This window comes from Athene noctua, chromosome Z (assembly GCF_965140245.1).
Source record: "Athene noctua chromosome Z, bAthNoc1.hap1.1, whole genome shotgun sequence".
Classification (NCBI taxonomy): Eukaryota; Metazoa; Chordata; class Aves; order Strigiformes; family Strigidae; genus Athene; species Athene noctua.
In genome coordinates this window covers 41,812,011-41,836,643 of record NC_134077.1, presented here as the reverse complement: position 1 = coordinate 41,836,643, position 24,633 = coordinate 41,812,011, and the positions used below count along the sequence as shown (strand labels likewise).

At 43.1% G+C, this 24,633-nt stretch overlaps 1 protein-coding gene across 2 annotated transcripts in view; it reads right to left on the bottom strand.

The window, feature by feature from the left end:
- Window positions 1-21,575, bottom strand: part of CPLX1 (complexin 1) — a 153,631-nt gene extending 132,056 nt beyond the window's left edge. Inside the window, exon 1 of one of the 2 annotated variants that reach the window (XM_074932506.1) lies at window positions 21,370-21,575. Coding sequence is in view for 1 of the 2 variants with exons in the window: in XM_074932501.1 (XP_074788602.1) it covers window positions 9,401-9,452 (52 nt within the window). In the remaining variant the exon portion in view is untranslated. Of the gene's footprint in view, window positions 1-9,400; window positions 9,481-21,369 lie in introns of those variants that run through there. The other variant, XM_074932501.1, reaches the window with a different exon arrangement.
- Window positions 21,576-24,633: the final 3,058 nt, after the last annotated feature.

Below are 24,633 nucleotides of genomic sequence, written 5' to 3'. Positions count from 1 at the left end.
CTCAATTCTCTCTCGGGTGCCATGTCGCCACAGGACTTGGGTTTCAAGGCCCAGGATGGTGATCCGGGCGGTGGCGTGGGGCGCTGGGTAAGCTTCCAGCCATCCAGTGGTTACTTCCACCATTGTGACCACGTGGCGCTTCCTGTGGCGGGTCTGTGGCAGTGTGATGTAGTCGATCTGCCAGGCCTCTCCATATCTGTATTTCAGCCATCACGCTCCATTTAGCTGGGGCTTCACCCGCTTGGCATGTTTGATTGCAGCACACGTCTCACATCCGTGGATGATCTCTGCAATGGTGTCAATGGTGAGGTCCAGACCTCGATCTCGAACCCACCTGTATGTTGCATCTCTACCTTGGTGGCCCGAGGTCTCATGGGCCCACTGGGCTATGAACAGTTCACCTTTGCGCTGCCAGTCCAAGTCCATCTGAGCCTCTCTAATCTTAGAATCTTGGTCTGCCTGCTGGTTGTGTTGATGTTCATCAGTGGCCCGACTCTTGGGTACATGGGCATCCACATGGCGCACCTTCACAACGAGGTTTTCCACACGGACTGCAATATCCTGCCACAACTCAGCAGCCCAGACCGTTTTACTCTTACGTTGTCAGTTGTTCTACTTCCATTGCTGCAACCATTTCCACAGGGTATTTGCCACTGTCCACAATCAGTGTAGAGGTAGAGCCTCGGCCACTTTTCCCGCTCAGCAATATCCAAAGCAAGCTGGACGGCTTTCACCTCTGCAAATTGGCTCGATTCACCCTGTCCCTCAGCAGCTTCAGTGACCCGTTGTGTGGGACTCCATACAGCAGCCTTCCACCGTCGATATTTTCCCAAAATGCAGCAAGATCCATCAGTGAACAGGGCATATCGCTTCTCCTCATCCGGCAGCTCATTATATGGTGTGGCCTCCTTAACATGTGTCACCTCCTGTTTTGGTGACATCCCAGAATCTTTGCTCTCTGGCCAGTTCGTAATCACCTCTGGTATCCCTGGGCAGCTGGGGTTCTCTCTTCGAGCTCGTTGTGTTATTAACACAACCCATTTACTCCACATGGCATCGGTTGCATGATGTGTGGAGGAGGCCTTTCCTTTGAACATCCACCCCAGCACCGGCAGTTGGGGTGCCAGGAGGAGATGTGTTTCAGTGCCGACCACTTCTGAGGCAGCCCTAACTCCTTCATGCACTGCCAGTATCTCCTTCTCAGATGGTGTATAATTAGCTTCAGAGCCTTTGTATGCCTGGCTCCAAAAGCCTAGAGGTCAGCCTCGGGTTTCCCCAGGTGCTCTCTGCCAGAGGCTCCAGGTAGGGCCATTCTCCCCAGCTGCAGTGTAGAGCATGTTCTTAACCTCCTGCCCTTCCCAGACTAGCCCAAGAGCTACTGCTTGGGCAATCTCCCGCTTAATTTGTTCAAAGGATTGTTGTTGCTCAGGGCCCTATTCAAAACCGTTCTTCTTACAGGTTACATGGTAGACAGGACTCACAATCAGGCTGTAGTTGGGGATGTGCATCCTCCAGAATCCCACAGCGCCCAGGAAAGACTGAATCTCCTTTTTAGAGGTTGGTGGGACCATGGCTGTTATCTTGTTTATCACCTCCATTGGGATGTGGCGACGCCCATCTTATCCCTAGGAATTGAATTTCCCTTGCAGGCCCTTTAACTTTCTTTTTCTTAATGGCAAAGCTGGCCTTCAGGAGGATTTCAATTATCTTCTTCCCTTTCTCAAAGACTTCCTTGGCTGTGTTCCCCCATACAATGATGTCATCAATGTACTGCAGGTGTTCTGGAGCCCCACCTTTCTCCAGTGAAGTATGGACCAGTCGATGGCAAATGGTGGAGCTGTGGTTCCACCCCTGGGGCAATCGATTCCAGGTGTACTGGATGCCTCTCCAAGTGAACGCAAACTGTGGCCTGCACTCTGGCGCTATTGCAATGGAGAAGAACGCATTAGCAATGTCAATCATGGCGTACCACTTGGCTGCCTTCGACTCCAGTTCATACTGGAGCTCAAGCATGTCCGGCACTGCAGCACTCATTGCTGGCGTAACTTCCTTCAGGCCACAGTAGTCCACAGTTAGCCTCCGTTCGCCATTAGGCTTTCTCACTGGCCATACAGGACTGTTGAAGGGTGAGTGAGCTTTGCTGATCACCTTCTGGCTTTCTAGTTGACGGATCAGCTGATGGATGGGGACCAGGGAATCTGGGTTGGTGCGGTACTGCCGCCGGTGCACCGTCTTGGTAGCAATCGGCACTCGCTGCTCCTCAACCTTAAGCCGCCCCATCACTGAGGGATCCTCTGAGAGGCTGGGTAAGGTGGACAACTGTTCAACCTCCTCCAGGGCAGCTACACCAAAAGCCCACCGGTACCCTTTTGGGTCTTTGAAGTACCCTCTCCTGAGATAGTCTATGTCCAGGATCCACGGGGCATCTGTGCCAGTCACAATGGGGTGCTTATGCCAGTCCTTCCCAGTCAGGCTCACTTCAGCTTCCAGTAGGGTCAGCTGTTGGGATCCCCCTGTCACTCCGGAGATGCAGATGGATTCAACCCCACTGTAGCTCGATGGCATCAGGGTGCACTGTGCGCCAGTGTCCACCAAAGCCTGATATTCTTGTGGGTCTGATGTGCCAGGCCATCGGATCCACACTGTCCAGTAAATCCAATTATCCCTTTCCTCCACCTGGCTGGAAGCAGGGCCCCTCTAATCCTGCTCATCATCACTCACTTCTTGTAAGAATGATTTACTGGTCCCCTCAAGAGGGTCAGACATAACGTTGGCCATTCTACTCTGCCTGGGGGATTTCTGACTGGACACTGGAGCTGCGCTTTTCTTGGAGGACTCCCCTTTTGTGATGGTCTTCCCTTTCAGCTGCTCTACTCGTGCAGCTAGGGCAGCAGTGGGCTGTCCATCCCACCTCCTCATGTTTTCTCCATGGTCACTGAGGAAAAACTACAGGGTGCCTCGTGGTGTGTGCCTTCTGCTGCCTTTCTCTTGGGTGGGGAAACGTTTAATTCTAATGGCCGAGACATCAGCCTGTGCAGGCACCATGTATGACATGTCTTATTCAATTTTTTGGACCTTCTGAGACAGTTCCTCCACAGCTTAGACCCAGGAATGTTGAGATGAAGGGAGATTTCCCTCATATTGCCTGAGCTTGCCAACCACTCCATCCGCTGTTAGAGTGTGGGTGTCTGTCCACCAGGACACTATTGCCAATACTTTCGAGTGTACTTCTGGTGCGCTCTTCAGGAGCTTTTACCACAATCAGGTGTGTGCACGGGGCCTGATCTGGGTCCATGGGTGATTGTTCATCATTCAGATCCCCATAAATCATCCCTGAGGTTCTGGATGCCTTTCTCAATGCTGGTCCATTTGCTTAGCTGACATAGGATATCGTCCTTGTAGGGGTGCCTCTCCCTTACACTGATCAGGAGTCACTTTCAAAGGCTGAGGGTTTGAGCTTGCTTCCCTATTTCCCTATCAATGCCAGCATCCTTGGCCAAAGATCCCAGCTGCTTGGCCTCTCTCCCCTCCATCTCAAAAGCACTGGCTCCATTGTCCCAGCGTCAGAGCAGCCAGGTGCAAATCTGCTCGCCTCCCAGGTGGCCAAAATCGCTCTGCATATCTCACAGCTCAGTCAGGGATAGAGATCGCACGATCACCTCTGGCCCTTCCTCCTGTTCCTGTGATGGGCCTGGCTCATCCCCATCCCTCACTCTGCGAGCTGACTTTCTGGTATATTTTGTTTTTTGTATTGGGGCGACTGACACAGGCACTGGCTGGCTCTCTGGCTCAGTCGCTGTGCTGGTGGAGGCAACTGAGACTGGCTCTGCCTTTCCCCCCAATCCAGATACTGTTTCAGGTTCTGTAGCCTTTTCTTCCCCTTGAGGGCAGTGGGTGGTATTAAAGAGGACACTGTAGACATGGGCAAGTCCCCAACACATGCAGCAATTTGTGTCTCCTGGGTTTTGCCAGCTTGGTAACACACCCTTTTTAAGTACTCCATCAGTTTATCAGGGCTCTGCATTTGTTTGGGAGTGAAATTCCAAAGCATTGGAGGTGCCCACAGACTCAGGCCTTTGCCCATCTTTTCCCACACCCCTTGGCCACTCACTGTTATCTGACCTCAGGGCAGGTTTGTGGGCACTGATATTGTTAGAGAAGTGCTGCATGGCCCAAAACAATATCTGGTAGACACCCAGAAAACATTGTGCTGCAAATACACTGGCCTGGATCCCCCAAGGATAACTGAAACTCACCAAAACCGAGAGGATCTCTTCCCCTGGCTCGCCCATAGAGGGGGTGAGACCCCTAACAAAAGCCCAGGCAGCAAACAGCTACCGGCCTGCCCACACACACAGCGATACAAAGGCATTATAAGCAGTCAATAGCCCGTATAACAACATAAGACCGTTTGTGTATTTTCCATTAATAACAAATGCCACCACAGGGATCATACACTGGATATAATGAGTAATCCAGCTCCACCATGCAAGCAAGTGGGCCAGAATTTTCTTATCAAACAAATACAAATACAAACAGAAAAATTACACGTAACAGATTGCTCTATCACACTCTGGTCAGGGTCTGTCCCTTTTTATTCTTATTTCGGCCCTCTTGTGCCCCACGTTGGTGCGCCAATTAAGGCTGTGGTGGTTTAAGCCCTGACGGCACCGGAGAGCATGTTGCTGTTGCCCTTCCCCCACCCTCAGTCGGTCAGGCTGGAAGTGAGGCACAAACTCCAGGTAAAAATAAGAAATTTAATACAACAGTGTGATAAACGATCTGAACAACAACAGTGGCAGTGGTAACAACAATAAACAGCAATAACAGTGAACAAGACAAACGATATACAGAGAAATACCGCAAATGGTCACGGAACAAACCCGACGTGTGCTTCCCACCACCAAAAAGCCACCAAGGGAAAAAAAAATATTTCCGCCCCTGGACCTGACCTCAGCATGGTATGAATAACCCGGCTGGAGATCCCTTCCCCCTCTCTGCTGGGGAAACTTAACCCTATCCTAGCTGAACCAGGACAATAACTCAATTAGATAAGCAGGGAAACTCCCTTAGCTTCTCCCTTGAGCCCTGGCCAGGCTCTGGGGGAATCTAATGTATGATGGAAACCAGACATCTTCACTTAAAACAAAGGTGCCAGCTATTCTGTCTTGCTGATTTTTGGGTATATAAGTTTGGGCCCATTTACAGCGACTTTGGAAGCCTCACCTATGGGTGGACTCACTGCGTAGGATTTCCCATTTGCCAGGACAGGCTCTCTAAACCCTCGCTGTAACCGGGGCTGTCCAGCCACTGCGGATCTGGGTGATGGTAAATTATGCAAGTGGTGATGGATCTTTCTTAATCACTATTCTCTCTCTCTTTAAGTAGTAATGATCTGACGCATTACCCTGTATTTTCCTATTTGTTTAAGTGCACTATTCTGTCTTTTCTTACTGTATGTTTTATATATTTTTCTGTTACATTATTTAGTTATTTCCAGGAAAATATGCCTGCTCTTTTCACTCTGGTGTCTGAGTTTGATTGGTATCCCTAATCAGCAAAACAACAAGCAAACACGAGGTCCACCATGCAATGAGAAAACTCATGTATAAAGGCAGTCACAGCCTTATACAACAGGCTGTCCTTTCATCAGCTTCTCTCCAAGAGTCTCCAAGGACATATACTACCATCCCTCTTCCTGTTTCATCCTTGTCTTGCCAGTTGATTATATATGTCATAGTCACTATAATGTTGGGTTTTTTCCTTCTGATATTTTTAAAGACTTCCTGTCTTCAGTAAGTGCTGCACCCTCCTGACAATACTGTAAGTTTGCATTTCATCTCTCTTGCTCTGAAAGTATTCACATGTGTGCAAATCAATGCAAGCGGAGCTAAAATATTGCATCTATTCTTGATTCTTTTCTTATTAGCTTGTCTTTTAAGTCACTTATACAATATTATGCCACTGCCTTCTTGGATTATATCAGCTAGTAGGTCAGATCCCAGGGATTTATTCTGAACCTGTAATAATTTTTACAGCTAAAATTGATCCAAAAATAAAAAAGAGCTAAACTTCAATTCTTTCAATTTCTTCATCCTCTCCATGCCCAGTTCATGCAAGTGAATCCCTTACCAAAAAGGAAAAAGTTAGCTATCCTACGCAATGTTAGCATCTGCGGAACATATCAGCTGTGACCCTATGAAACAGTCATGAAATGGATGGCTGACTACTGGCCAGCAGAAATGAGACTTCAATAACAATTTAAAAGTTCTTAATTCTAAAGGAGATAAGTATTAGACAAAAATGGCCAAAACACAGATTCAATTTAACCTAAATCAGAGAAGGAGTTTGACTTAAAGCACCTCCTTAAGCTACACTGAAATAACTGGACTTAAACAGATGCTTCCATTAGTGAATGTGTGTAGGTGCTTTGCTGAATCCACATTAGCTCCTTTAGGCCTGAACATCTCAAATGATACCCCTGAATACAAACAATAGGATTAGAAAACTTGATCTGGCAATTTAAGTCTTACACAGACTCTTCCTGTATGATCAGTCTTTGCTAAAATTAGTTACATAGTAAATGAGAAAACTTACTGTGTTTAGTGAATCTTCAGGAGATGCATATATAAAGAAGAAAATGTCCTGTGCTGAGAGTCAAAGCATTTCAGGATTCAATAACTCAAATGCTTAATTATTAATGTGCCCGATTCTCTGTGAAATACAGACATTGTTCCATATGCTTGTCTGTCTTTTACTTTCACATTGCCTGCCACTAATGAGTTATGTGCCATTTCTCATCTAATCCCTTTTTGTAAAATTTAATCTTCAAATTATAACATTTATCAAACACACAAAGACAGCTGATGCACATCAAGCAAAGCAGATAATTATTCTTGCAGATAGAAATGAATGCCTCTCTGCAAGCTTCCCCCTGCTGTGCCAGTTACATTTCAGCAGAGTGAGATCATTTACCCACTTTATGAAACTAGCCAGCATGCAGCGGGAAGGCAAAGGGAGCTGAGACGGAGAGCCTTGGTTGATGTTGCATTCATGCTTGGCCTGTACAGGGCTGAGAACTGTGTGTTAAAAGCAAGGTTAAGCAACCCCCCAAGAAATTTTGTTTTCCTATTCCATTTGTATTATTTCTCATTTGGGCCTGGGAATCTCATCAAGCTGCCTGGGAATGGTGGCAAATTCTTTGCTGGATCTTTCTCTACAAATTATTGTTTTGTTCCCACTCAGTCTGTACCACAATTATACTTTGGACTAAACCATTCACTTTGGAGAGTTTCCTGCTTCAGCATCAAGGTGGAATAGTGATAAGTATCCAAATAAGGGTTTAGGACTCAGTGGTTAAGCACACACTTAACCTGCCTTAAAAACAGCTGTGGAGTAAGAAGGAATCAAAGTTTTTAAGGTGGAAATAGGAGTTATACAACCCAACTGTGCATTCATTTGGCATTGCCTATCTGCTCCATAGTTTTTGAATCCATCAGCAAGTTTCAACCTCACATAATACAGGAGTAAAAGACTCAGATTATGAGATTTTTATAATTTCATGGAAATTGTTGACTTGGTAAAGAAGAAAAATTTATTGTCTTCATGAGGAAAAACGTAAGAATCTCTACAAGGCAATAGAGAATCTGTTCTGTGTCAGGAGAGCTTTTATGCAATTCACATCATACTAGCTTGGTGGTGTGTTGGTTCCATTTTCCCCTTCAGTTTGAAATGGTGAGGGACTCAACTGAATCCGTATTTTCTGCGCTGCAATTTTTACTTGGAGCTACTTCGGTCACAAAATGACTTTATAACCTAACTTTAAATAAATGTCTACACACTTATGTGATCTAAGATTTGCCTTCTGCTATATGCCATATGGCACTGCACTGACACTAACAAATTGAATAAAACCTAGAAATTGAAATTTAAGAGGCTCTAGTCTGCTGCCTGTTATCTGCATGGATTTCAAATTGAGCCACTCATTTATCAAAAATTCATCGAGCATGTATATCTGTCACTGCTAATAAGGAAGGACCATGAAGCCATCTTTTCTAAATGGAGAGAAAATGTAAGCAAAACAAGAAAGGCATCAGCTTTCTGAAGAAGCAGAATTTGAACACAAGTTTCCAGGAATGAATGTAGAGTGAACTTACTCCTGATATGAACCAACGGCTCTAGTATTACCATTGCATGATACCACAAATACAGATATCTGAAGTTCATCAGCAAAGTCAAATGGAAGAAATGTTGCGATAGTTACTAAAGGAGGCGATGAAAGGAAGTCTGACCAATGAGAACCACAGTAGTGTATCCAGAGGAAAAACTATCATAACTCACCATTGTAATGGAGGCAGGAACAGAAGCAAAGGCGGGCCTCCAAGCACAAGACTAGGTTTCTCTGGAGATGCCCTTTCAATTCCAAACAGTAAGTATCATTTTCAATGTCTTAACTCTAAACAAGGTGCAGTCCCACAGGATCCCCTTAGGAGTTTGTTTATACAGAGCAGACACAACAGTACTGATCATGCATGGATGGAGTCTTCTTCATGAACAGAGACGTCAAGGAACAAGTGGGACTCCACTGCCCATATAAGGCCAGAACAGAGCCAGCCATTAGATTTTTTGCTTATGTCCCAAGGGAACTGTTGTCTAGATTAAATCATGTGCATTTACATGCACAACTGCTGTGGCTAGATGTGCCTTGCTGTCAACTCAGAAGCGTGTGGATACCCAGGGAAGACCACTGGTCCCTAAGGAGCAATCACACTCCCTCAGACTATGGAGAGAAGGATGCTGAGAGAGTAAATGTTTGCTAAGTTGGATACTAATGGGGTGGGGTTAATTTGCAGATGAGAATTAGTTCCTTCTCAGGTAGCTTCATCTTTACAAAAGCTCAGAATTTTCTGGTCAAAAGAATAAAAACAATTTTCTTCTGTGCTATCAATGTCTTATAAAGTCAGAAGGTTGGAAAATTCACAGGTAGGTGGATATGTTCTCTTTATCCTGCTGGGTGTTTGCTTCCTTCCCTTGGCTACAGATCGAGCTGTAAATGTATAGACAGTCCCATGACAGTAAAACAGTCTTCAGGGGAAAAAAGGTTTTGGGAGCTTTCATGGAGAATGACTCTTCTGTGATGACGAGTAATTGACGTGGGGCAGTAGTTATCAACCTGTGGTCCATGGTCCACCCCTGGGGGACCACAATGCTGTCACGGGGGTCTGTGAAGGCTTAAAGCATGGGTGGGGAATGTCCAGTCCAGAAACATTTGGTCTGGCCTGCAGTAAGCACTGCACCTCCTTTTTACACAGCCCCTTCCCCTCAATGCTCCTCCCATACTCAATCTCCTTTCACACCCCCACCCCCACCTGCCCTGACACTGCATGAACAGCACCCTCACCTTTACTGGCTGACTCTCCTCGGCCCTCAGATTCATGAGCAAGTCCCTCCATCTCTGGGCTCCTCAGGGCTGGCCTCCAGTGACAAGCATGAAGGCGCTCTCCCAGTCCCAGTGCCACCCCTCAAGACCTGATAGGAATAAATGCCAGGTATTTTAAACCAAATGAGGTTCAAGACATTTTTATTCACACTCTGGGAGATGACACAAGAGCAGGTGCTAATGGCTTGCATTAGAGGAGTGCAAATGATAGTGTTATGCTTTGAATTAGATATGTTGGTTGCACCATTTTTATTGAGCAACAAAGATATCTTTTTTTAGGAATATCTGTTTACATAAGTTGATCTGCAAGAGCTTGATTGCTTGCTTGCTTTTGCTTGCTTTGCATACTTTGCTTGCTTACTTACTTGCTTGCTTCCATCCATCCATCCATGCATCCATCCATGCATCCATCCATCCACAAATGGCTTGTAAATTATATACATATTAAACTTGGCAGAAAAAAAAGTTTCCCACCCCTGCCTTAAAGAAATGTTATGGGTTTTGCAGTTAAATCTGAATGAAAAAATGAGTGAACAAGTGAAAACAAGATGTAATGGGAAATGGAAAAAAATCTTAGTTTTTCCATGCTTGTTTTGTAAAACTTGGCTTTTTAACCTATTGTCTCAATCAAAACCAATCTGGGGTATAAATCAGCTATGAGAGTAGCTGTCTGATGACAAATAGCTGCATTTGGCATTTCTGCTAAGAATATGAAAGTGAATGACATTGAGTGGCAAAGAGGGAACATGAGCTTCAAGACGGTAAGAAATTGATAAAAAAACCTGCAGCTGCTTGTAACAAGGAAAATGCAGTGAGGGCCTCATTTGAGGTTTCTCAGCTAATAGCAAAAACCAGAAAACCCACACTATAGCTGAAGAACTTATGTTACATGCTGCAAAAATAATGGTTTCTGCATTGATCAGCAAGCTGCCAACAAACTTTCCCTAATACCTTTGTCAAATGATGCAGTTAAGAGGTGAACTGACAATTTGTCAGCCAATATTAAGGAACAATTATTAGAATTAATTTGCCTATCCCCCTACTTTGCATGGCAACTGGACAAAAGCAAGGACACAACAAACAAAGCAACCTCACTGTGCCATGTTAGGTATCATCACGAGAGAAATGTTTTCGAAGACATACTTTTCATCTCATTGATACACAATACAGCTGAGGAAATATTCAACAATTTAACTGAGTTAATAACATCTCATGACATGAAGTGGTCGAAATACTTTGGAATTAGCACAGATGATGTAAGAGCAATGTCTGGAAAGCTTACTGGGCTTGTAGCACGGATTAAGGAAATCATGATGTCAGTGACTTTGTACCATTGCTGAATACACAGAGAAACCCTAGTTGCTAAAAAGACACCAGAAAAATTAAAGCAGGCCTTCAATGAATCAGTCAAAATTGTCCATTTTATAAAAAACAGATCACTGAATTCAAGACTTTTTGAATGGTCTTGTGAAAATATGAACAGTGAACATCTGCAGCTTTTGCTACACAGTGATGTTCATTTACTATCACAAGGTAAAGTTTTGTCTCATTTTGGGAATTGAAAGATAATTCATAACAGAGAAGCAGTTTCACCTTTGCAATCATTTGACAGATTTTTCCTGGTTAGTGAAACTGGCATATCTCTCAGATATCTTTAACCACTTAAATATGCTGAACTTAAGTCTTCAAGGGGAAAAGATTAGTTTTTGAAGTTGAAGATAAGATCAAAGCAATGATCAAAAAGCTGAAATTGTGGCATCATCATCTATTGAACAAAAACTATGAGACATTTCCAAACCTCACAAGTTTTCTTGGTTCCATCGACAAAGAGATGTCTAAGGAGGACACATTACTTATTTCACGACATTTGGAAGATTTGCAGCATAGTTTCCATGAATATTTCCCTGTTCCTGATGTAAGAAGAAAGGATTCAACATCCTTTTTAGTTAATGTGGATGAATTAGAGGGACTCACAGCAGCGGAACAAGACAAGCTCATGGAAATATCTACAGATGATGCTTTGAAACTGCAGTTCAAAGAACAGTTCCTTCCAAATTTCTGGGCCCATCTAAAAGCAGATTTTCCAGAAGTACCCATGAAGGCTATAGATGCCTTAGAAGGATATTGTTGCCTTTTGTAATGATGTACTTGTGCAAAAATCATGCTCTCATTTATCTTAAGAATAAGCAGAGAAACTGCTAGAAAAATGTTAAGTCAGAACTCAGAATGCAAGTTTCACCTATTAAGCCAGATATAACAAGACTTGTGAGCGAAATGCAGCAACAGCATTCTCATTAGTCATAGTTATGTGAACATACTATGTTCTCTTTTTCCCAACAGCTTGTGTTAAGTACAACTTGTAAAATTTTATTCACATCATTTTCTAGCTTTCATTTTCATGTGTCTTTTATACGTGTATGTCATATTAATGATTCCATGTGGTTGTAGTTTCAGTGCTAGTATGGTTGGTGGGACCCACTATAACTAGGCAGTTTTTCTCAAAGATATTTTCTTAACCCAACAGCCCTTTTTAGGGCCACAATGGGACTGAAGTCTGTCCCTCCAGATGGTGGCCCTTGATCTGTAAAAAAAATATATAGTAACTGAATGCAGACAAACAAGGGAGGAGATGAGAAGAATTGTAAAAATTTTTAATCAAATTTTAATGTAAAAATTGGCATCAAATCCAGAATTAGCATGTTAAAATACCATAAAATGGACCATTTGAGTCAGAAGAGTGTTGATGCTGTTATTTTAAATTCATATGGAATCATTGCAGTAAAGATATTATAATAAGAGTGTGCACAAGACCTTTCACGAGAAAATTGAAATAAATATTTGATGCAGTCTAGTGCTTTAAATCTTGAAATAAGTTTGGGTGGTCCATCACCACAAAAGTTATTTAAAGGGGGTCCATGTTGAAGGAAAAGCTGAGAACCCCTGATGTAGCATATACAGGTATATAGGGTATATCTCGACATATTCTTTTGATTCTTGTATGTCAAATTATGTCACATAAGGTAAGCTAGTTCCTGACATCTGAGCTCATAACACTTTCTGCATGTGTTATGAGGCTCTCTGCCCCTGAGACCCTGCCAGAATCCTGTATTTGTAGAGGTGAAATAGGTTGAGGTTCTGAAAAAATTACTGGCTTCAGTGGTGGGGTACAGGAAATCCCTGGGCAAAGTCAGTTGATGTCAGTGGACCCAAATGATATCTCAGAGAGGTTATAAAGGAGTGGACTAGGAGATCAGTCTACTGTACTAAAAAGTGCAGTGGTCTTTGGGCTCAGCATTGTGCCATCACAGACTATGTATTCTGTGCTCTCTAATGCCTGATTTTTCTGTCACTTCCCCACTTTACTTTTAGCAGCTCTCTGTAGGCCTAGTAAGGGAGGAAAATGAGAAAGCAGGTACAAATCTACATTTACAGGGCCCGCTCTTTCCCCAGGGAATGCTACACTACAGGACTATTTCCACAGTCTTGCTAGGTCTGTTTTTATTACCAGTTTGCAGGCCCTACTGTGCACTCACCCAGGGCGAGTCTATATGTCCTCAGAAGCTGACCCCCTTTGTTACTGATTGTTACTGATTTGATATTAATTTGAGTTGATGATTTTTGGTGATTTTGATAAGGAATGATTAGGACTAATCAATTAAATGGAATTTCACAGGAATATCAGTTTTATAAAAGATAGTTGTGTAATGTTTTAAGTAGTCGTGGAAATATTGTATTTAGCTTAAAATAACCATACAACTAGCTAGGCTGCTACAAAGTACTTTGTAAAGGCCCAGATTAAGGCCATGTAAGCTGGTAATAATCATCAACGAGATTTTTATTCAAAGAATAAGACTCATGACAAGATACTATTGTTAGATTGTTCAGTGAGGATGATTTATTGCCTTGTAGATCAGGGTGCTCTAAAAGTTACATCATGAAAGGGCCTTGAAGCATGTGAAAATCGCAGTGTGGGCCAAAATCCTTGAGTCAAGGGATTGGAGGGTGTTTCTTTTAGGTCACTAGTCCATGGTGGTCACAAAGCAGCCCCCTGACTTTTCAGGACTCAAGTGTGCATGGCCAGAAACGAGTGGGAATAAGAAAATGAGTTACAGGAATTATCATGTTTATGTATGAGAACTTGTTTATTATGTATTACTGTATCCTATATAAGCATCATGCTACGTGGATTAGGTGTGTGCTGTTGGTGAGATGACTCCCCTACACACCCAGCTGTTAATAAAGGGGTGTTTGCTTATCTACATCACATTGGTGTTGACAAGTTCTTTTATCCAGTTTTGTTGACACCTTCTCCCTCTGGAGAAGCTGAAGTCATACTGAAAAAACATAGCTGGTTTCTTCATGCTCATCTTCTGACTTAATTTTCTCTGCATGCAGATTTGGGAGAAAGTTAGCCACACAAGACCTGAAGGACCTGCTTTGATGGACCTGGTGAAAATGCCTTAGTCTGAGTGCTAGAAGAGAAACAGCTGCTCTCACCCTCAGAAAATTCCTTGACTTGGAAAAGTTGCTTTCTGCTATTTCTGGGAATCTTTTTGTGAGCCTATTCAGCAGAAACTTGCTATGCAACCGAGTGGCTTCACGTGTGTGTGCACATCCACATAATTGGGAGCCCATTCAATGTCCTGTGAAACACAAGCTGAGGTGTTATGGCTGTAGGGTCTTTTGTGCCAGACGGTAAAAACACCTTCCCGTAGGAACAGTGACAGGCTGGAGGGGATACAAATTCAGCAACAGCCAGAAGTCCCAGCTGCAAACCCTTACTCTGTGGTAAGCAGGCAGTGCATTCATTATGACTGATAACTGTTCCCTTGGAATATGGATGGCCTAATCACCCACACACCCAACAGAACAAGAAAAGCAGAGTCAGGGATAAAAGCTAGTTGGCACTAGGGTGGGAAAATACCCCAAACCACCTTTAAATTCGAGAACTGAGGAAGTAGCGTTTCCTGAGTTGTTGCACACATGAGTCCACAGAAAATTTTGACTCCTTGCAGTGCCTGTGTGGTCATTGCCTTGATACAAGGAAATGATCACCTCCTTTGCAACTTATTTACTTATAGCACCTTATAGCAACATATAATGATTTCTGAATATTGCTTAATAATCCTGCTTACCCTGACTGTTCTGTGGAAACTTGCCAAGAACTACAATGTTCAGCCAAAAATAAGAGACATGTCCTTGGAAAGCAGATGGGTTCTAACTAGTTTAGTCCTTGTAGTGGATAGGAAACCATATATGGACAGTAGAAACTAATATACTGGTGCTTTTAGACAAAATAGAGATGTTAAACTGTCTGGAACCACTCTTGTTGTTCAAGAAATTGACTAAGAGAATCTGCACATGCTTTGAGGAAAAGTACAAGGTGAGGAGGACTGTAAGCCTTCCTCCCAAAGACCCCCGAACATGCCCACCAGGAGGCAATGCGCAGATGCAAAGAGAACATAAACTGCTGACACCAGACTCTAGAACTAACCCAGCCTTACTCGTGCATATATATGTTTGTGTTATGTAATCCAATGAATATGTATATTCACACTCTATAATAGTCTGGTAAAAAGTGCTGTTGGTGTGCAAGCTTTATGGAGAAATCCCCTTGCACCCCACTGCCGGAGTAAACATTCCTGCTTTATAACTCTATTTGAGTTGTAGAGTCTTTTTTCCGTTAATCAATTTGGCGACCCAGATAGGACCCTCTCTGTTCGTTTGCAGTACTGGCTGAGAGGGAGACGTTCTAAGCATGCCCCAAGGCTTCTTTCTCAGAGAACTTCCCTCACTATCCCAATCTCGACAGGGACAGACAAGGACCATTCATTGGTGGATGAGGTATATTGGAGAAAGGGGAGACCTGTAAGTCGTGAGGAGACATTCTACATGAGGTCAAGAGCCTTTGTGCTCACCCCTGGCATTGGGGTTCGAGTCCCTAGGTTGTAGTGGGCCCATGGGTGACAAGGTGGTTTCGACACTCTGACCACATTGGAACCCTAGGTTGACTTGAGTACTCCTAGTACAGGGGTAAAGGAGTGGTGTGAGTTGTGTGAGTGGGGTGGTATTGCCATTGCTACCATCAGATGTAAAATCTGATAGTTTGTAGTAATTTAGTCGATATCGATCAGGTGTGGATCTGTGGTAAATAATAAATGACAAACGGCTCATGGTATATGAACTTTGATTTATGATTTTTATGATTTCGCAATTGTTGTAATTGATGTTTTGATATTTGTAGTATTTGTCATTTCATGTTGTGTCAGTAATAAGTGTGAGGGGCCCCTCTGTGTGTTTGTGTGATTGTTTCCCCTGTGTGAGACGCAGCCCAGCTGCAGCTGCACAGTGCAGAGTTCTCTGACCCACGGTTCCGTTATCCCACCAGGGAAGCAGCCAGAGAGGAACAAAGCGCAGGGCAGACTCTGTACCAGTGTTGGGGTAGTGCAGGACGAGTGAACATTCCTTAGTACAGAGCCCTAGTGCCTGCTCACTGGGTCATCAGTGCTGCTGTCTGTTCGGGCTCAGTGTTTTAAGTGTCACAGGTGAAATATCTCCTCTAGCGGGAGGCAGTAATTCTGTGTTCATTGTTGTCTTGAATTTAGGTGCATATTCTGTGTGTGGGGAGAGTGCACTTCTGTACCATCTGCCTGAGAGGGATATTGTCACCTTAATCGGGTAGCATTTTAAGGTAAAGTAGATGAGATGGGAAGCGGCCAGAGTTGGAGAGTAGTCAAAAAATGTCCCTTAGGCTGTATTTTAAAACACTGGAAGAAGACAGGGGGACCTGCAAGTGCAAGTGAGAATAAAAATACACTAATCAAATATTGGAATTTGTGGTAGCCCCTGTTTAAATTGGATGAAGGGTAGAAATGGCCCCTTAATGGGTCCTTGAGTCATAACACCCTAAGACAACTGAAGCTGTTTTTAAGGAGGGAAGTGGGATGAATGAAGACATGTTTTTCACCTTCCGAGACCATCCTAATATCAAATAAACTGGCCTGGCACCCCCATGAGACCCACTAGTGCTGGCACTGGAAAAAAAAATAAGAAGTTAGGGAAAGGGAAGTTGAAAAGATGTTGTTCATCATGTGGTATAGGACAAAGATACACAAAACTGGGGAAAGTGAAAGGTACCAAAATAAAGGATTTACCGAAGTACTATAAACAACCTGTAGGAAGCCAGCAGGAGGAGAGTGAAAGTTCGGAGGAGCCAGGCTCCCCACTCATACCCCCATATTTCCTCTCACCGTCTGAGACTGGGAGGAAAGAGCAGTGGTGCCAGCTCCTTTGAGAGAGGCTGTAGGGCTGGATGTGGGCCCTGTCAGAATAAAAGTCCCATTTGCTTCCTTTGAACTTGAAACTTGGAAAAGTGTAGTGAAGGGGTATCACAGAGACTCTGTTGGGGTGACCAAGCATTTTCAGCTTCTAATAAAACAACATGATCCTGACTGGAGTGATATACAATTATTATTGGATCACATGACAGAAACTGGAAAAACATTAATATTAAAAACAGCCCAGGATCTGGCTACTGATGACCTCAGAACTACAGGAGAAGATATAAAAGATCACTTTCCCTTACAGGACCCACGTTGGGACCCCAACAGAGGAACCCATATTGAATTGCTAAATGAATATAGAGACTGGATTGTAAGGGGCATGGAGTGGGCTATACCGAAAGCAATTAACTGGTCGGCCCTATACGCTCTTCAACAGGGACCTAAAGATATCCCGCAGAGTTCCTGGATAAGCTGTGGGATACCATGAGGTGACACACCCTTAGATCCAGGATCAGAGGTGGGAATACAACAGTTAGTGTCACTATTTATAGGCCAAGCAGTATATGACATTCAAAAGAAGTTGCAGAAGATGAAACTGCCAGAGAGTAGGAATTTAGAGACTTTGTTGGACATAGCATGGAGAGTATATAGCAATAGGGAGGAGGAGATCTGAATCCTGTTGTAGCAAATCCATATAAACTATTGATCAGATTAGTACCTGAACTGGCTTGATTTACTGTGCTGAACCTAAAAGACACCTTCTTTTGCTTGCCTTTGAGCTCTGAAAGTGAGTTATTCTTTGCATTTGAATGGGAAAACCCAGAATCTGGAAGGAAGACACAATTAACATGGACTGTGGTATCCCAGGGATTTAAAAATAGCCCCACTCTTTTTCGAAACCAACTAGCTAAAGACCTAGAGCAATGGGAGTGACTGCATGGAATCAGGGAAGTTCTGCAGTATGAAGATGATATATCCACAGAGCCTGAAAAAAATGTACATAATGTGGACTATTAGTTTATTAAATATTGGGGGACTTAATGGTTATTGAGTCTCTGCACAGAAAGCCCAGGTAGCTCAGCAGCAAGTAACTTACCTTGGATACGAAGTCACAGCTGGTCAATGGACAGAGCATTCCCTTGGCTGAACAAAGAAGCTGATGAATGCCCCTGCTTTGGGTTTACCAGATATTCACTAAGCCTTTCTGGTTATTCTCCCACTAGAAACAGGGAATAGCCCTAGGGGTCCTGGCCCAAAATTTGGGAGGAGATAGAAGAGCAATAGCATACTTCTCTAAACAACTTGATGAAGTAAGCAAAGGATGGCCTGGTTGCCCAAGGGCGGTGGCAGCAGTAGTTCTAAATATCCAGGAAGCATGGAAGTTCACATTGGGCCAGAAAATCACAGTACTAGTATCCCACACAGTGTCTGTGGTACTGACCATGAAAGGAGGACACTGGCTTTCACCTCAAGGGTACCTGAAATACCAAGCCCTCCTAGTGGAACAGGATGATATAAAAATAGAAGTTACTAATATTGTTAAACCAGCTTCTTTTCTCAGTGGAACCAGTGGGAACCAGTGACACACAACTGCCTGGAAACAACTGAAGCAGCCTATTCCAGCCAGCCAGACCTCGAAGAAGAATCATTAGAGGAAGTTTATGAATCCTGGTATACAGATGGGAGCAGTTTTGTTTCGCAAGGTATCTGCAAGGCAAGATATGTGATAACCACAAAAGATGAGGTAACAGAGTCTAAAGCCCTTCTTCCAAATACTAGGCACAGAAGGCACTGGAAACAACCGAGGGTATGAAAATTAATATAAAGATGGACTCTATTATAAATATGCTTTTGGAGTGGTCCATGCTCATGGGGCAGTGTGGAAAGAAAGAGGACTCTTGTCTGCACAGGGAAAACATAGAAAGCATGCTGAAGAAATCCTCAAACTCCTGGAAGCAGTGCAACAACCTGAAAAGGTGACTGTAATGCATTGTAGGGCTCACCAAAATGGAAGTTCCACCCATGAACTCGGCAATGCTATTGCAGATTGTGAGGGCAAAAGAGTGTCTGAGGAAGGTAAAGTAGAAGTGCAGTCTTTGGTTCCAGATGGAAAATACAAATTGATAGTAAACCTCAATGTTCTAGGAAGGATCAAAAGTTTATTGAAGATCTAGGGGGAAGCAGAGAAGAGGACAGGTGGGCAAAGTCTCCTCAAGGTAAAATGACAGTACCATCTGCATTACTATGGGCTTAGAAAATCCCGGGGGGGGGGGGGGGGGGGGGGGGAATAGAAGCCTTATATAAATATGTGAATCAACTTATAGTTGCCCAAAATCTATTATATATACCACCATCAAGCAGGTGACACAGCAATGTGAAATCTGTTTACAAAATAATCCTGAAACAGGACTGAAGACCCAACATGGACAGACAGGGAAAGGAAATTACCCAGGATAACCATGTCAGATTGATTTTTCTGAACTCCCAAGAAAAGGGGGGTTTCGGTACCTTTTGGTCCTGACAGATACCTTGTCTGGGTGACCAGAAGTTTTCCCTTACCAAACCAATAAAACCAGAGAAGTAACTAAGGTATTGTTACAAGAAATAATACCAAGGTTTGGTGTGGCAGAAGGCCTTATTTTTGCAGGACAAGAACGAGAGGCATGACACAAATCAATATGGTTAACAGTCAAGCTCTGACATTTATTAGAGAAACAAGTCCTTACATATTCTTGTAACATCAAATCCGTGTGTTGCTCTGGCGCATGCTCATTTCAAAAACTTGTTGAAAGTGCTGAGAGGAACAAGTGCTACTAAGCATACACAACCAGTAAGTAAATTTCTGCTTGGTTATTCTAAAGATTCCCTTCTTATCTGTTTCTTCCCTAATGAGCAAAAATACTTTCTTTTTTAGCCGTCGTTAATCTAGACGCCATTAGTCTTCTAACACAAGTGCGTCATTAATTTAGACATTGTTAATCTTCTAACTTGAATGCTGATGACACTTTTACATTGTCAGTGACACAGACGGTTCGCGACCCAGCATACACACCCACAGTTCTGCTTTTTCTTTTTATTAAGGCCTCCATCCTATTTACCACACAAGACAGGCAACATCTCATTAAAACAGGAAGACAGCATGTCAATAATCCCACTATGCACATTGTCTTGTGGTTAGTAACAATGCCTAGAGATAAACTGAGACTGATCAGAAAGATTCACACAGCACATACCCTCAAATTCTTCACATCCATGTTCTGGTGCCAGTAACAAAAATCTATAGTCGCTTTATTCTGCAAAACAGCATTCCTTATGCTACCTGCATCTGTCAACAAATTACTTACTATATTAGGTGTTAAGTTAAATTGGTTTACAATCCAACACGCTATTTTGTTCAAGGTGGATAGAGCTTTTACAAGCCCTGCTCCCGGGGGCTAAGAGAGATGTAGTGACAATCTCTCCAGGCCTCCACAATGCCATTTTATTAAAGGATACACAGCAATTTATAGACTACCGTAAAGTACACGTGCAGCTACTTGATTGCTCATAGGCAAAAGCTACTTGTCCATGCACCCTTTTACCCTCTATGATTGGTCCCGGTGTGGTGTCCACGAGCTGTTCTCCTGCCAGGCAAACATCTTGTTTTCCACAGTCCAGCTTCCTTATCTTTTTGCTACATACGCATTTTCTCAGCCCCTTGGCCTTGCAGGTGTTCTTCACAACAGCTACAGCCTGTTGTTACAGTGAGGCCACTCAGTTTGGATCGCTCATAATGTGCCCATTGTTTTCCAGCCATTCCGCAAATCCCTCTTTTTGTTTTTGAGCAATCCAGACCCCTTTTATTGCTCGATCCATGGTTCTCAAAACCCTTCCACACACAGTTTAACATTATTAAAAGGATTATAATGACAATTTAAACTGTTATTCCATTTAAAAACAAATCTTTTAGTCATGCAGTAATTGGTAACCTTTTAGCCAAATCATTATTAAATATTATTCCTTCTTCCAGATGTGAACCCATCATGTAAGCATCACTACAAAACCAAATGTCATTTACTGGTACTGCTGAAGGAGTCACATTTTGCCATCCTAGCTAGACTGCCTGATTATACCAACCATGGGTCAGGTAGGCTTTTTGTCCACCAAACTATATACATCCCCAGGCCTGATCTTGTATGCTATTCCCAGCTACTGGGGGAAGAGAGCCTCTCAGCTCTAACTCCAGTCAAACAGGTCTGAGATGGGTCGGCAGCAGTTGCTAAGCCCAGGCAAAATGCCTGCTGTCCTGATTGATTTTTCTCTGCCACCTTGGCACAACTCAGCAGTTTCTTATCTATCTTATGAGGTCTGTTCTTCATCAAAGCTTAGCTGTTTGTCAGAGGCTGTGTAAGGCCAATGCCTCCCAGATCTCCCCTTTCTTGGTTTTGCAACAGCACCTGCAAGACTTGTTTGAGAGCTGTATCAATTAAGGGTTAGACAAACTTCAAAAACATAACATACTTAGAATAGTTCCACAGAAGGCTAAAACAATACAGCGATTACTATTACTAGTTAAAAAGAGTAGGCTACTTTCACTACCCATAATTAAGGGATATGACTAAATACTATAAAATAAACAGTAAGGAAAACAGGGCGTAGCACACTTACTTAAGGGGGTACTAACATTCAGATCCGCAATTGCTGGGGAATCCTGGATACAGCGAGAATTTAGAGTGCCCTTCCTCGCAAACCGGAAATCCTACACGATGCATCCATCTGTATGTGAGGCATCCAACAGCGCTGCAAGCAGTTCCAGCCCTTAAAGCAACAGGCCAAAATAACGGGCAACTTTCTTTGAGCGGAAACCTCTGATTTCATCCTCCTGTTGGGTTCTACCCAGAGCCTGGCCAGCACTCCAGGAGGAAAACCAAGGGAGTTTCTAATAAGATTAAACACTTGAGCTCTTAATTCTTAATATTGCTAAACAAAGAAAGTTGAACACACACATTCTTATGGCATTTCATCCTTATTAATAACTACATTTCATCTAAACTACATCTTTCACTAGTGACTAGTAAGCCTAGATATTTCATTAAGTAGTTGCAATTACTGTTAGCATTTTCTCTTAAAACAATTGATAACTGTAGTTTATTTTGTTCTGTTGCAGTAGCAAACATTACCCAGACATTCTGCTTAAATAATCAGTCGAAGAGACCGCAAACTGTCAGCACAGGGGCACTCACAGCACCCACAGCTGGATCCTGAGTGCTGGCTGCCTCTCACGCCTCAGGTGTGGTCGGTCACACACACCTTGCTGGTGACCACTGGAGACTGACACCTGTGGAGACACAAGCATAACCTCTTCCCCAGGTTATTAAAAGATATGGTCCTTCTCAGTTACTCCTTTCTAAGTTTTTTTGTTAACACTTGAGCCTTGCTCTGGACTTCTTGTTGATCTGGTATCTGTGATGAGAAATGACACAATATTGATGGCACCTGTGAGACAGGGGAAATGTTTAAAAGGTTCATGACATATAATGCCTTATTTAGCCTTTCATGACATGTAGATTGATACCTTGCATCTTTCCTCTTTTTTGTTGTTGTCATTGTAATAAATGCTTTAGCTTGTTAGATGCATGCTCCACAATGGCCTGATTGGCCAGTGAGTGGGGACTGGTGGTCAGATGCTTGACTCCCCACTGTATGGCAGGATGCAAACAGTGCTCCAGAAAAGGTATTAACAGACACATGTACATATTTTAACATCTCAAATGCAGCTAAGTGAGTGACAACAGATTGGCATAATTCTGAGGAGGTGGATCCCCAATGGTCGACACCACTTCCCTGTTGAAGAGATGGAGTCTTTCTGGTATTCAGGGCAAGCTGATAAAGAAAATTGGTTTTGTATTTCCCTGGCATTCTGGTGGAGAAAAATGCATGTGTTTTTCATCCCACGGAAACAGTAGAGCGTATGGCTGACCTGGAGCCAAGACCTCTCTCCCTTTTTGTTTTCGCAAAACTGCTTTCAAAGTTTGGTGTGCTCTTTCTACGATGGCTTGTCCCATGGAGGAATGCAGTATACCTGTGATACTTGTCTGTTCGAGATGGTGTTAGATATATGGTGCAGATCTTGTTTTGCTTTCTCTGTAAGTACTCTGGGTGATGTCAGTGAAGGATCTTTTCATAAAATATCAAACAATCTATGCAGATCATCATCAGTTAGGCCACAACGGCTATATCCAATTTATGGTTCCTAATAGTTTCTGTAAATCTTTTAAATTCTTAATAGCAGTTTTAAGTTTAACCTGTTGCAGGACAATAGTCTGTTCACAAATTCTTCAGCCCAGGTACTGCCCAGTGATGACATGTGTACCTTTTCAAGTGCTATTTGCAACTCCATTTGAGATAGTGAGTGCTTGGTTAAAGCAAGAGCCTTTTCCATGATCTCCTGTGTTTCTGCTGCAATAAGGATGTCATCTATATAATGATATATAACAGCCTGGAGGACCTGGTGGGACATAAAATATGTCTTACAGTAAAATAACGCAGTGGTATTGTTTTGCAGGTTCACTAATATTAATAGTGGGAATAGAAAGGGTAATTTTAGGAGTATTGTTCAGATGCAAGGGAATGATAAAAGAAATCTATCCTTTAGATCAATTACTACAAGATGCCAGTTTTGGGTAATCATTGTTGGGGAGGGCATTCATAGTTGTGAAGTATTTTTATCCTTGATATCCTCCATGATACCATTAATGTGTCGGAGATCATGTAAAAGTCACTATTTACCCCTTTTCTTTAAAATAAGAAACTTAATTGTCCCTGAATTAAATCATTAAGGTGGCACGACTTTTTCCTTGGCAAGGGCCACTGACCCACCCACACAGGTGATTCTGTTTCACAGGTTAGTTTCAGGGTGGGTTTCAGGGTGGGTTGTGCTAACAGTGGTGATTAAGACAAATTTGATCCAATTTGAGTTCCCCATTGAGCCATACAGTCACGACCCCAAAACGTAATAGGGGTTTCCAATATAAATGGATGAATATTTGCTACCCAGTTTTCTGGGCCCCTTACATGAATGAGATCTTTGCTTTAAATTGTTACAGCATGACACCAACCCTGAAAAGCATTTGAGTTACCGGAGCTAACAGCCAATCTGCTCACAGATATTATGGTCACATCTGCACCAGTATCTAAAATGTCTGTAAATTCAACAGATTTTTTAGCTTTAATGAGAGTAAATTTTACTAGAAGACAACCTTGTGTCACTGTTTAAGTAAAAAAAAAAATATTTAAGGGGTGCCTGCTGATCTAAATCCTGAGTAATTGCGGCCTCTCAGCATAGTATTAGGGGGAGCCGCAGTAAGATTAACAAGCTGAACAATTTTTGACGTTTTTGTTACTGAACACAGGGGTACAGACCATAATTTTGATTTTTCTCTTCATAACCAGCATCTACGACCCCTGGTAAAACAAACAACCCCTGTAAGGTTGTAGATGATCTTTTGACAATATTTCCATTAGGCAGATGGTACAGAGGTGCACTCTCCCCGCAGAGCATGCACCTAAATTTAAGACAACAATTAACACAGAATTACTGCCTCCTGCTAGAGGAGATATTTTACCTGAGACACTTAAAACCCTGAGCCCGATCAAACCGCAGCGCTGATGACTCAGCGGGCGGGCACTAGGACCCTGTCGTTCCTCACCAGCTGCTTCTCTCGCGGAGAACCCTGCCCTGCTCAGCTGCAGCTGGGCTGCGTCTCACACAAAAAACAATCACACAACCACTCAAAGGAGCCCCTTACACTTGTTACTGACACAACATAAAATGACAAATATTACAAATACGAAAACACCACTAAGAACGTACAAAGCTGTTACTGCATGACAAGTGTCAGCACCTTCTCTGTCAAAAAACAGCCTCTTTTG